Genomic DNA, 12,873 nt, shown 5'->3' on the forward strand with positions numbered 1-12,873 from the left:
AGAGAATCTTTTACAAACCAGTTGGTTGGTTTAGGGCAGAACAAATCCGATCAGATTATTTTTGCTCTTGGAACAAAGTTGACTACACTTTTATGTCAATCTGCGTTCGCAGAGAACTAGGCTTCCTGTAGGTTTTCACTCCAGCCCTAGTTGTAACAAACCTGACTCGACTTATCAAGCAGCTAATTATTTTAATCAGGTTTGCTAGTTTATGTTTGGAGTGAAAACCTACTAATATATATGAACTCATGTTGTGTTGTTGCAGGGCAAACGCTACAGAGCCCACGGTCGACCACGAGAGGAGTCCACTCTCAGAAAACCCATCAAACATCCCACCAGATACCAGGTACGAGAGATATATAGAAAGTAAGCAAGAAAGAAAGAGGGGAAGGTAGAGGTAATATGTGAGAAATATCAGAGGGGAATGAGTGGGCGAAGAAGGAAAGAAAACGAGGCGACAAAGGTTTAATGAGGTATCGAGAAATGGATTTAGTGGGAGCAGGTAATGGCTGAATAAATGAGCAGGAGTGTGGAGTGATTGACTGAATGGGGAAAATGGATGGAGGGATGGAATGAGGAAAGGTCTTTCTGTCCACCTTTGCCCTGTGGGAAATCTTCTCTCTTCCTGTCATGAGGTCATTCTATTGTGCCTCTCACAGACCATTATGCTTCTCTCTAAAAGCCTTTCTCCTGACACACACAATTTATTTTGGTATGTCAGGTCAGCTTCTCACAGTGAGTGTGTATGTAGTGCACACAGGATGGCAGGTAGCCTAGCAGTTAAAGCATTAGGCCAGTAGCTGAAATGTCGCTGGTTTGAAACCCCGAGCTGTCATGGTGAAATATCTGTTGATTTGCCCTTGAGCAAGGTACTTAACTCTAATTTGCTCCAGGGGTGCCATGACCCTGTAAAACAATACATTTCACTGCACCCATCTATATATATTTATGGACCGGTTCCTAGAGCATTTCAGTGCATGGACTGACTGAGTGGGTCTTAGAGAGAGCTACGTGTGTAGTCTCTATAGGCTTAAGATCAATACTTAACATTCGGAGCTGATCAGTGAGACACAGTGTGTGTATGTATGTGTGTGTGTGTGTGGGGGGGGGGTCTGGATGTGCACCTGTGTGTGTGTGTGTGTGTATGTTTAATAAAGCTTATGGTCAGCTTTCATAACCAACTCTTCTCCACTTCTCTCCCCTTCATATTTTTCTCACCTCTCCTCCCCTCCTCCCTCTCTCTTCTCTGTCGTACTGCAGAAGATCATGAAGCGTCTCATTAAGCGCTATGTTCTGAAAGCTCAGGTTGACAGGGAGAACGATGAAGTCAATGAAGGTGAAAATCGAATCTCCTTTAATGTCGCCTTTATGTACCTCAGCAGATGCTACCTGCCTGGATGGGTATTGTCAGTGCGAGTGTATGTAATGTATCCTGCAGAGTAACTTAAAGGATCACAGTCTGATCCTCTCTCCTCAATGTTAGTTCATTCTTAACAGCATGTAATAGAACAGCAGCATTGTGTGTGTGTGTGTGTGTGTGTGTGTCTGTGTTCATGTGCGTATGTGTGTTTGTGTGTGTTTCACTCATTCGTGTGTGTGTGTGTGTGTGTGTGTGTGTGTGTGTGTGTGTGTGACTCTGCGTGTATCTGTGTGTTTTAGGGGAACTGAAGGAGATCAAGCAGGACATCTCCAGCCTGCGCTATGAGCTCCTGGAGGAGAAGTCTCAGGCCACCGGAGAACTGGCTGACCTCATCACACAACTCAGTGACACATTTGTCAAGAACGCCACCAAAAAAAACCTAAGAGAGAGGGGAGAAGGGGTAGGAGAGAGGCGTGGGGGAGGCATGAAAATAGAGGGAGAGTGAGAGGTGGGGGGAAAGAGGGGAGAAGAGAAAGGGGGAGGGGAAGAGAACTGGTGGACAGATAGAGAATTACAGAGAAAGAGCGAGAGGGTGATGGAGAGAGTGGATGAAAAGGTGGTCAGGAATGAGAGTTGAAAGAGTGGCTTTCTGGGGAGTAGATGCCCTGATCTAATTAGTGGAGGGAGGAGAGTGAGATAGGACAGGAGGAGAAGAGAGAAAGGGAGGAGATCAGTGGGACGGAGGGAGAAGAGAGGAGGCAGGAGAGAGGAATAGTGACAGAGGGAGGAGGCTCTGAACAGCGCGAGGGGAATATAGGGGATTGTTTAGAGTAGAATTCCGAGGCAGCAACGAAAGACGACCCACACAGCCAAACTACATCAGCTCAACGAGAGAGAGAGAGAGAGAAACAGAGAGAGAGAGAGAGAGAAACACAGAGAGAGAGAGAGAGAGAGAGAGAAAAAACAGAGAGAGAGAGAGAGAGAAACACACAGAGAGAGAGAGAGAGAAAGTTGAATGGTTTTCTGTAACTGCAGACAGCTAGCCCAGGGTGTCTTTACCTGAAGTATTGTGCCATATAGCAGTCCACTGTTTCAGGAAGATAAATATAATGACCCTTTTTTATAGAGCAGGCAATCTAATTAACACATTGGCCAATGGCCATATATTCACACATATACGGAATGAGTTCACACACATACTGAATTATTCATTTGTTTTCAGACACCCAGTGGAGGTTGCACAAGATTTTTGAGTTCATTGAAATAGCATTTGAAACTCTGAAGTCGGAATCTGTAGCGGTGAAACTGTCAAGTCCGTTTACGATATTACAACAATAAAGACATTACCTCAAACAAAGAACCCCTCGGACATCATTGCAAGCACGATAGAAGTGCAGAATGTCTTCTTTTTTATTTTTTACCCACAATGCAGAATGCTCCTCTGCCCCGTTTCAAAAACAAAACAATAAGGAAAGCGCCTGGGGCTACCAGTGGCGCCATTTCACCAAATGCAGATCTCAGCTTCAAACTGTATCTTTGTTTTGTGTGTGTGTGAGAGAAGAGCGAGCGACACTGTCTATCTATACAGTGGCAAGAAAAAGTATGTATCATAAAATGTGATCTGATCTTCTTCTAAGTCACAACAATAGACAAACACAGTGTGCCTAAACTAATTACACACCAATTATTGTATTTTTCGTGTCTATATTGAATACATCATTTAAACTTACCCAGTGTAGGTTGGAAAAAGTATGTGAACCCTTAGGCTAATGACTTCTCCAAAAGCTAATTGGAGTCAGGTAACCTTGAGTCCAATCAATGAGATGAGATTGGAGATGTTGGTTAGAGCTGCCCTGCCCTATAAATTATGAATTGTTGACTTGCATAAAGCTGGAAATGGTTACAAAAGTATCTCTAAAAGCCTTGATGTTCAATAGTCCACGGTAAGACAAATTGTCTATAAATGGAGAAAGTTCAGCACTGTTGCTACACTTGCTAGGAGTGACCGTCCTGCAAAGATAACTGCAAGAGCACAGCGCAGAATGGTCAATGAGGTTAAGAAGAATCCTAGAGTGTCAGCTAAAGACATCTCTGGAACATGCTAACATCTCTGTTGACGAGTCTACGATATGTAAAACACTAAACAAGAATGATGTTCATGGGAGGACACCACGGAAGAAGCCACTGCTGTCAAAAAAACATTGCTGCATGTCTGAAGTTCACAAAAGAGCACCTGGATGTTCCACAGCACTACTGGCAAAATATTCTGTGGACAGATGAAACTACAGTTGAGTTTTTTGGAAGGAACACAACACTGTTTGGAGAGAGAAAAAGGCACAGCACACCAACATCAAAACCTCATCCCCACTGTAAAGTATGATGGAGGGAGCATCGTGGTTTGGGGCTGCTTTGCTGCTTCAGGTCCTGGACATCTTGCTATCATTGACGGAAAAATGAATTCCCAAGTTTATCAAGACATTTTGCAGGAGAATGTAAAGCTATCCGTCTGCCAATTGAAGCTCAACAGAATGAGTGATGCAACAGGACAACGACAAGTGGCATGACCTCAAGAGAGCAGTTCACACCAGACATCCCAAGAATATTGCTGAAGTGATACAGTTTTGTAAAGAGGAATGGTCCAAAATACCTCCTGACCGTTATGCAGGTCTCATCCGCAACTACAGAAAATGTTTGGTTGAGGTTATTGCTGCAAAAAGGAGGGTCAACCAGTTATTAAATCCAAATGTTCACATACTTTTCCCACCCTGCACTGTGAATGTTTACACGGTGGGTTCAATAACGACATGAAAACGTATAGATGTTTGTGTGTTATTAGTTTAAGCAGACTCTGTTTGTCTATTGTTGTGACTTAGATGAAGATCAGATCAAATTTGACATATTGATGCAGAAATCCATGTAAATCCAAAGGGTTCACATACTTTTTCTTGCCACTGTATGTGTGTCAATTGAAAGAGTTCATCATTGTTTAAAAAAAAAACGCTTAACATTTTCATTCACAGACAACAAAACAGAATAGAGACTCAAGATACTGTATTTTTCACTTGTATGGGGAAAATATTGATAAAAAAAAGATTGTATATTTTGATCTTGAATTAAAAGGAATAAACTGGATATTGTGTTTGATTCATTCTGTTTTGTTAATCAGTCTGGACCATGTGATTTTATTGAGCTGATCAAATATGATTGTTCCGTTGTTAACTCAATGACACGCACCCAAGCAAGACCGAACATCTGGCGACAACGTCATTCTGTGTCCGTACGCACTGGCAAGGGCACCGCCACACACTGCGCAAACAGTCTGCTTGTGCATTGTGAAAATATACTGTGGACACATACACACACACACACACACACAACCTGAGGAGTACAATGGAAAACAGAATTATGGAGTCAGCCAGCTAACTTGTCGAAACATTCTGATACATTTTTGTTTCGTAGAAATATAAGCTTGAAATGGGCATGGTCTAATTGATTTTTAAAAAAACAAAAAGATATACGATTAGCTTTTATAATTTACCATAAAATCAAAGTTTTTTTTTTCTGGTTGCTTATCAAAGTTAGTCGGCTAACTGATTAATCCTGCTTTGTAGTATACCCCTCTGGGCAAATGTGGGCTGATAGATATTGTGTAGGCCTACTGTACACACATTCTGACAGTCATCCACTGATGACACACACAAGCATGTATCAGTCATTTATAATTCCTCCATTCCACTCTATTAAACAAATGGCAGCTAGCAACCCTACCTACGTAACCGAAACATGCTGCAAAAACTGTTCAGACTTCCCCCAAAATCTGTGCATTCAGACCTTGTTCAGTGTGTGTGTGTGTGTGTGTGTGTGTGTGTGCATGTTTGTCTATTTGTGTGAGTGTGTACTGTACGTGTATATGTATGAAAACTGAAGACTACACACATGACCTTATGGGAACATTGTCACAATGTGATTGTTCTACAGTGAGTTGGTCAAAATAAAGCATTGTGATTGGTTGAGACGCATTCTAAGTCATACTAAAAAAAAAAACAGTTTAGCACGGGTAAGCCCAGTGGTGGAAAAAGTACCCAATTGTCATACGTGAGTAAGAGTAAAGATACCTTAGTAGAAAATGACTCAAGTAAAATTGAAAGTCACCACTGATTATCCTTGAGATGTTTCTACAACTTGATTGGAGTCCACCTGTGGTAAATTAAATTGATTGGATATGATTTGGAAAGGCACACATCTGTCTATATAAAGGTCCCACAGTTGACAGTGAATGTCAGAGCAAAAACCAAGCCATGAGGTCGAAGGAATTGTCCGTAGAGCTCAAAGACAGGATTGTGTCGAGGCACAGATCTGGGGAAGGGTATGAACATCTTTATGCAGCATTGAAGGTCCCCAAGAACATAGTGGCCTCAATCATTCTTAAATGGAAGAAGTTTGGAACCCACGAAGAGAGCTGGACGCCCGGCCAAACTGAGCAATCGGGGGAGAAGGGCCTTGGTCAGGGAGGTGACCAAGGACCCAATAGTCACTCTGACAGAGCTCCAGAGTTCCTCTGTGAAGATGGGAGAACCTTCCAAATGGACAACCATCTCTGCTGCACTCCACCAATCAGTCCTTTATGGTAGAGAAGCCAGACAGAAGCCACTCCTCAGTAAAAGGCACATAACAGCCCACTTGGAGTTTGCCAAAAGGCACCTAAATGACTCTCAGGCCATGAGAAACAAGATTCTCTGGTCTGATGAAACCAAGATTGAACACGTTGGCCTGAATGCCAAGAGTCACGTCTGGAGGAAACCTGGCACCATCCCTACGGTGAAGAATGATGGCGGCAGCATCATGCTGTGGGGACTTTTTTCAGCGGCAGGGACTGGGAAACAGGACCGAGGGAAAGATCAACGGAGCAAAGTACAGATAGATCCTTGAGGAAAACCTGCTCCAGAGCACTCAGGACCTCAGACTGGGGTGAAGGTTCACCTTCCGACAGGACAACGACTAAGCACACAGCCAAGACAATGCAGAAGTTTTGGGACAAGTCTCTGAATGTCCTTGAGTGGCCCAGCCAGGGCCCAGACTTAAACCCGATCGAACATCTCTGGAGAGACCTGAAAATAGCTGTACAGCGACACTCCCCATCCAACCTGACAGAGCTTGAGAGGATCTGCAGAGAAGAATGGGAGAAACTCCCCAAATACAGGTGTGCCAAGCTCATATCATCATACCCAAGAAGACTCGAGACTGTAATCGCTGCCAAAAGTATTTCAAATAAGTACTGAGTAAATGGTCTGAATACTTATGTAAATGGGATGTTTCAGTTTTTGCTTTGTCATTATGGGCTATTGATGAGGAACAAAATTATTTTATCAATTTTAGAAGAAGGCTGTAATGTAACAAAGTGTGGAAAAAGTCAAGGGATCTGAACACTTTCCGAAGGCACTGTATATACCTCACTGTATAGTCTGTAGGCAAACAGGATGGGGCCGGGAACTCCTGTGAAAGTCAGCTTTATAGATGCACTATACAGAAATCGTTCCGCCGTTTCCTGGTTGCTAAAATGCTAATAGTGTGCCTAATAATAATAATAATAATAAATAATAATTGTACCATCTAAACTGCTGTGAAATATAGTTCCCATAAACAAAAATATTGTATTTTAAAAGGTGTTCGAAGCTGGTGTACAAAACCGAAAATGAAAAACTGGGAGCATAGAAATAGTGCACATGGAACCGATCTACTTCTTCTTAGACTTGCTTTCAATGAGAATGACAGTGTATGGGCACGGCGAGACCCAGATGCAGACACGGGAGGCAGATGGAGTCTTGATATTTATTAAACAATCCAAAAGGGGCAGGTCGTGGACAGGCAAAAGGTCAAAACCAGTTCAGAGTCCAGGGGGTACAGTGTGGCAGGCAGGCTCGAGGTCAGGGCAGGCAGAATGGTCAGGCAGGTGGGTACGGAGTCCAGAAAACAGGCAAGGGTCAAAAACTGTGAGGACTAGCAAAAGAGAATAGAAGCAGGAGTACGGGAAAAACGCTGGTTGACTTGAAAAACATGCAAGACGAACTGGCACAGGGAGACAGGAAACACAGGAATAATAAGCGACACCTGGAGGGGGTGGAGACAATCACAAGGTGAAACAGATCAGGGTGTGACAGACAGATCTATAACTCACATTTCTATGTGAATTTTGTCGGGTCGCCCAAAAAGTTACATATTGCAGCTTTATAAGTTAATCTTCTGGCCTTATGTGGTATTCAGTCACGAAGATGCACAACGGGGGGGAAAAAAACACATGCATGCACACATGCACAAACACACATAAACACAGCTCTCCAACCCAAAGCTGAACAGTCCTATTTCCATGGCAACTAAGGTTGTCTCGAGTGTGCTTTTCCCAGTACACAGAAATACTATTTATTTTATATATTCAGTGCTCTTATTCAACTTTCCCTCTATTTGTATGACCTCCAAGGGTCTTGCCCAATTATACCTTGTGTGTGTGACAGTAAACCTGACACCCTCTCTCTGGTGTGGTTTGGATTGTCCCCCATGAGTTGTCGATGAGTGTCATTTCCTGTCAAGAACTCGTATACCTCATGCACCTCGGCCTGTTGCTTCGGCCTGTTGTTTCTGAAGTTTTACTTTGTTTTATTTTTATTTTTTAAATATTTATTTCTTAAGTGTTTGTGTCAACACCTGCTACCAACTAGCCAGCTAGCTAGCTCGGTTGCAATGGAGCCTGCTTTGCCTGGAATAGCAAACAAATGTTTCCAGCACTGTAGAAGCTGTTTATTACGCTCTTGTCCAATGAATTCCAATGCGGCAATTGTTTGCTAGAGGAGGAGTACAGAAGTGTCTATGCTTAGCAAACAAAGCTCACGTCTGCGCGAACTTATGGGGAAAACGCAAACTGGAACATTCTCATTCTTTACTCCTATGGCTGGATGCTGCTCGGGCCTGTTTCCCTTCCTTGTCATCTCTTGCTATCTGAATGCCCTGTGCTTCCTGGATCTTGCCTGCCCAGGAAGTTGTCTCCATCTGCTTCTGAAGTAGATGGAGAACAGCAGGAAGGTTGCTCCAATTAGCTCTGGTCCCATGTCACAAGTCGCGGAAACCAAAGGCAGCAGCTTGCTGCTAAGTGGACGGGAGTGACTGCGAGAGGTTCAGAGCAGATTGACATAAGGAATAGCTTTACTGCACTGGTGCCTGATCTACCTGCACCTCCATCTCTGGGATTTCCTGTGTCTGCGGCGGCGGTGCTGACTCCAACTACGCTGACTCCAACTACGCTGACTCCAACTACGCTGACTCCAACTACGCTGACTCCAGCAATGGCTTTGTCGTGGAGTTCGTCTCTTATCCCTCTCCCTGGATCTGACAGGGCACTGCCTGCTGTGGGAGGTCTAAACATATCGCCGGGAGCTCTGGGTGTATGCTATCCTGCTTTACATTGGCCCGTGAAAGATTCAACAAATTGTGTAAGGAGTAGGAATGGGCGGATTTCTCCATTCTCTTCCTCCAGCCATTGTATTGGGCACAAAATGTACTGTGGCAAAAACGTTGTGCTGTCCAGGAGCACAAGTACAAGACATCGATAAGCTGCTCCCATACATTTGAAACCAGTATTAGGAAATTGAGGCTATCATAGTTCATGTGTGATTCAATGACATTATGAAGGACAGCCCAGAACAGCTGAAGATGGATTTTAAAGAACTGACTGCATCACTGCTTGACACCAACAAACGCCCCATGATATCTGGCCATCTGCTCTCCCTAAATCGTGGCATTGAACGTTTCAGCAGACTTGTATCCCTCCGTAACTGGCTATGAAACTATCGCAGCTCTGTGGGTGTAACATTTATTGACAATTATTATACCTTCTGGAAACAAAGCTCATTTTATAAGGAGGATGGGATCCACCCAAATCATTTGGGTTCCTGGATTCTTTCACAGAATTAGAAGGCTACTTTGGGACAATGACTTGTCAATGACCCAAGCCCAGCTCATTTATTCTCTACCATTGTGTTGCTGAGTTGTCATAATGCTACAGCAACTGTACATTATCCCAGGGGCGTTGGAAGACACAATGTAAGTAACCTAATTTATGTCGCTCTAACTGCCATGAATGCCTCTGCTGATCCCACAGCTATTGTATGCAGTAATAATGTGCCTATGAACCAGCTCACCCTGCACTAACATAAATAACACCAGCATGTCAACTTCTGCTAAGCTTCCCGGTAAAGCAACGAAAACAATCAAGCATCCCAGAAAAGTGCTAAAAATAGCCCACGTTAACATATGTAGCCTAAGAAACAAGGTTCATGAAGTCAATAACTTGTTAGTAACAGATGACATTCATTATCTAACTATCTCTGAAACTCACTTAGATAATACCTTTGATGATACAGTGGTAGCAATACATGGTTATAACATCTACATAAAATACAGAAATGCCAATGGCCACGACCGGGAGGTCCGTGGGGCGACGCACAATTGGCCTAGCGTCGTCCGGGTTAGGGAGGGTTTGGCAGGTAGGGATATCCTTGTCTCATCGCGCACCAGCGACTCCTGTGGCGGGCCGGGCGCAGTGCGCGCTAACCAAGGTTGCCAGGTGCACTGCGTTTCCTCCGACACATTGGTGCGGCTGGCTTTCGGGTTGGATGCGCGCTGTGTTAAGAAGCAGTGCGGCTTGGTTGGGTTGTGTATCGGAGGACGCATGACTTTCAACCTTCGTCTCTCCCGAGCCCGTACGGGAGTTGTAGCGATGAGACAAGATAGTAGCTACTAAAACAATTGGACACCACGAAAATTGGGGAGAAAAAGGGGTAACATTAAAAATGTAAAAAATGCCAATGGGGGAGGTGTCATGGTCTATATTAAGAACCACATTCCTGTAAAGCTTAGAGAGGATCTCATGTTAAATACTGTTGAAGTAATATGGCTACAGGTTCCATCTGCCTCACCTAAAGCCCTTTATTGTGGGAATCTGCTATAGACACACTCTACACACATCAAATCAAAGTTTATTTGTCACGTGCGCTGAATACAACCTTACAGTGAAATGCTTACTTACAGGCTCTAACCAATAGTGCAAAAAAGGTATTAGGTGAACCATAGGTAGGTAAAGAAATAAAACAATAGCAAAAAGACAGGCTATATACAGTAGCGAGGCTATAAAAGTAGCGAAGCTATAATACAGACACCGGTTAGTCAGGCTGATTGAGGTAGTATGTACATGTAGATATGGTTAAAGTGACTATGTACATTGTAATATTGATGAATGGTGGTATTATACATTTTGTATTGTAGATATGTAATGGTGTAATAATGTTATATGATGTACTGTTATCTTTTGTTTTATGTGCAATGTGCCTTAATTTGTCTGCCTTGGCAGCAGCTAAAGGGGATCCCTAATTAATACAAATACAAACCTCTTCATCCATCGATGAACTCCATTCCCTGAGGTTTGGTAAACATTCAGTACTCTTCTGCCCTGATGCTTAGCCTACCGGACAACACTCAATCAACAAATACTTTTCGAGAAATGAGATACAGTTGAAGTCGGACGTTTACATACACTAAGGTTGCAGTCATTAAAACTCGTTTTTCAACCACTCCACAAATTTCTTGTTAACAGACTATCGGTTTGGCAAGTCGGTTAGGACATCTACTTTGTGCATGACACAAGTAATTTTTCCAACAATTGTTTACAGACAGATTATTTCACTTATAATTCACTGTATCACAATTCCAATGGGTCAGAAGTTTACATACACAAAGTTGACTGTGCCTTTAAACAGCTTGGAAAATTCCAGAAAATGATGTCATGGCTTTAGAAGCTTCTGATAGGCTAATTGACATCATTTGAGTCAATTGGAATTGTATCTGTGGATGTATTTCAAGGCCTACCTTCAAAAAATCAGCCAAGAACTCAGAAAAAAAATGATAGACCTCCACAAGTCTGGTTCATCCTTGGGAGCAATTTCCAAACGCCTGAAGATGCCACGTTCATTAGTACAAGCAATAGTACGCAAGTATAATCACCATAGGACCACGCAGCCGTCATACCGCTCAGGAAGGAGACGTGTTCTGTCTCCTAGAGATTAACGTACATTGGTGCGAAAAGTGCAAATACATCCCAGAACAACAGTAAAGGCCCTGGTGAAGATGCTGAAGGAAACAGGTACAAATGTATCTATATCCACAGTAAAACGAGTCCTATTTCGACATAACCCGAAAGGCCGCTCAGCAAGGTAGAAGCCACTGCTCCAAAACCGCCATAAAAAAGACAGACTATGGTTTGCAACTGCACATGGCGACAAAGATCATACTTTTTGGAGAAATGTCCTCTGGTCTGATGAAACAAAAATAGAACTGTTTGCCCATAATGACCATCGTTATGTTTGAAGGAAAAAGGGGGAGGCTTGCAAGCTGAAAAACACCATCCCAACCGTGAAGCACGGTGGTGGCAGCATCATGTTGTGGGGGTGCTTTTCTGCAGGAGGGACTGGTGCACTTCACAAACTAGATGGCATCATGAGGTAGGAAAATTATGTGGATATATTGAAGCAACGTCTCAAGACATCAGTTAGGAAGTTAAAGCTTGGTCGCAAATGGGTCTTCCAAATGAACATTGACCCCAAGCATACTTCCAAAGTTGTGGCAAAATGTCTTAAGGACAAGAAAGTAAAGGTATTGAAGTGGCCATCACAAAGCCCTGACCTCAAGCCTATAGAAAATGTGTGGACAGAACTGAAAAAGCGTGTGCGAGCAAGGAGGCCTACAAACCTGACTCAGTTACACCAGCTCTGTCAGGAGGAATGGGCCAAAAGTCACCCAACTTATTGTGGGAAGCTTGTGGAAGGCTACCCGAAATGTTTGACCCAATTGAAACCATTTAAAAGGCAATGCTACCAAATACTAATTGAGTGTATTTAAACTTCTGACCCACTGGGAATGTGATGAAAGAAATAAAAGCTGAAATAAATCCTTCTCTCTACTATTATTCTGACATTTCACATTCTTAAAATAAAGTGGTGATCCTAACTGACCTAAGACAGGGAATTTTTACTATGATTAAATATCAGGAATTGTGAAAACCTCCTCCCCCTCTCTCAGGTATTTGTTGCATTGTCTTTCTCTCCTTTGTGTGTGTGTGTGTGTGTGTGTGTGTGTGTGTGTGTGTGTGTGTGTGTGTGTGTGTGTGTGTGTGTGTGACCAGGTGACACTGGAAGCAGTTCAGCAGCGTGTAATTAGCTGTGTGCTTATCTCTTCTCTTCCTGCTTGGTCCCCAGGCCCCCTACAGCCTACTAGTGACCCAGCCAAAACCACCCTGTAATCAACAACAGGCACAGAGCAGACACTTACCATGCTCTGTTATTCACCTCTGCTACTTGTTTGCGATCTTTAAAGAGAAGGCCATGTGGTGCTGTGGGGTACATGCTAACAAGGCAGCTCTGGTCCCTCTGCCTCATGGCTCACTGGAGCGAACACCTGCCCATCCCCCCGTC

At 43.4% G+C, this 12,873-nt stretch overlaps 1 protein-coding gene across 1 annotated transcript in view; it reads left to right on the top strand.

Annotated features, from left to right (window-relative positions):
• The window catches only part of LOC110488658 (short transient receptor potential channel 7), a 52,581-nt gene extending 50,270 nt beyond the window's left edge, over positions 1-2,311 (top strand). The window contains exons 10-12 of the mRNA XM_036942769.1: positions 266-346; positions 1,261-1,336; positions 1,660-2,311. Coding sequence (XP_036798664.1) covers positions 266-346; positions 1,261-1,336; positions 1,660-1,865 — 363 coding nt within the window. The 3' untranslated portion in view covers positions 1,866-2,311. The remainder of the gene's footprint in view (positions 1-265; positions 347-1,260; positions 1,337-1,659) is intronic.
• The last annotated feature ends 10,562 nt before the right edge of the window (positions 2,312-12,873 follow it).

This window comes from Oncorhynchus mykiss, chromosome 14 (genome assembly GCF_013265735.2).
Source record: "Oncorhynchus mykiss isolate Arlee chromosome 14, USDA_OmykA_1.1, whole genome shotgun sequence".
NCBI lineage: Eukaryota > Metazoa > Chordata > Actinopteri > Salmoniformes > Salmonidae > Oncorhynchus > Oncorhynchus mykiss.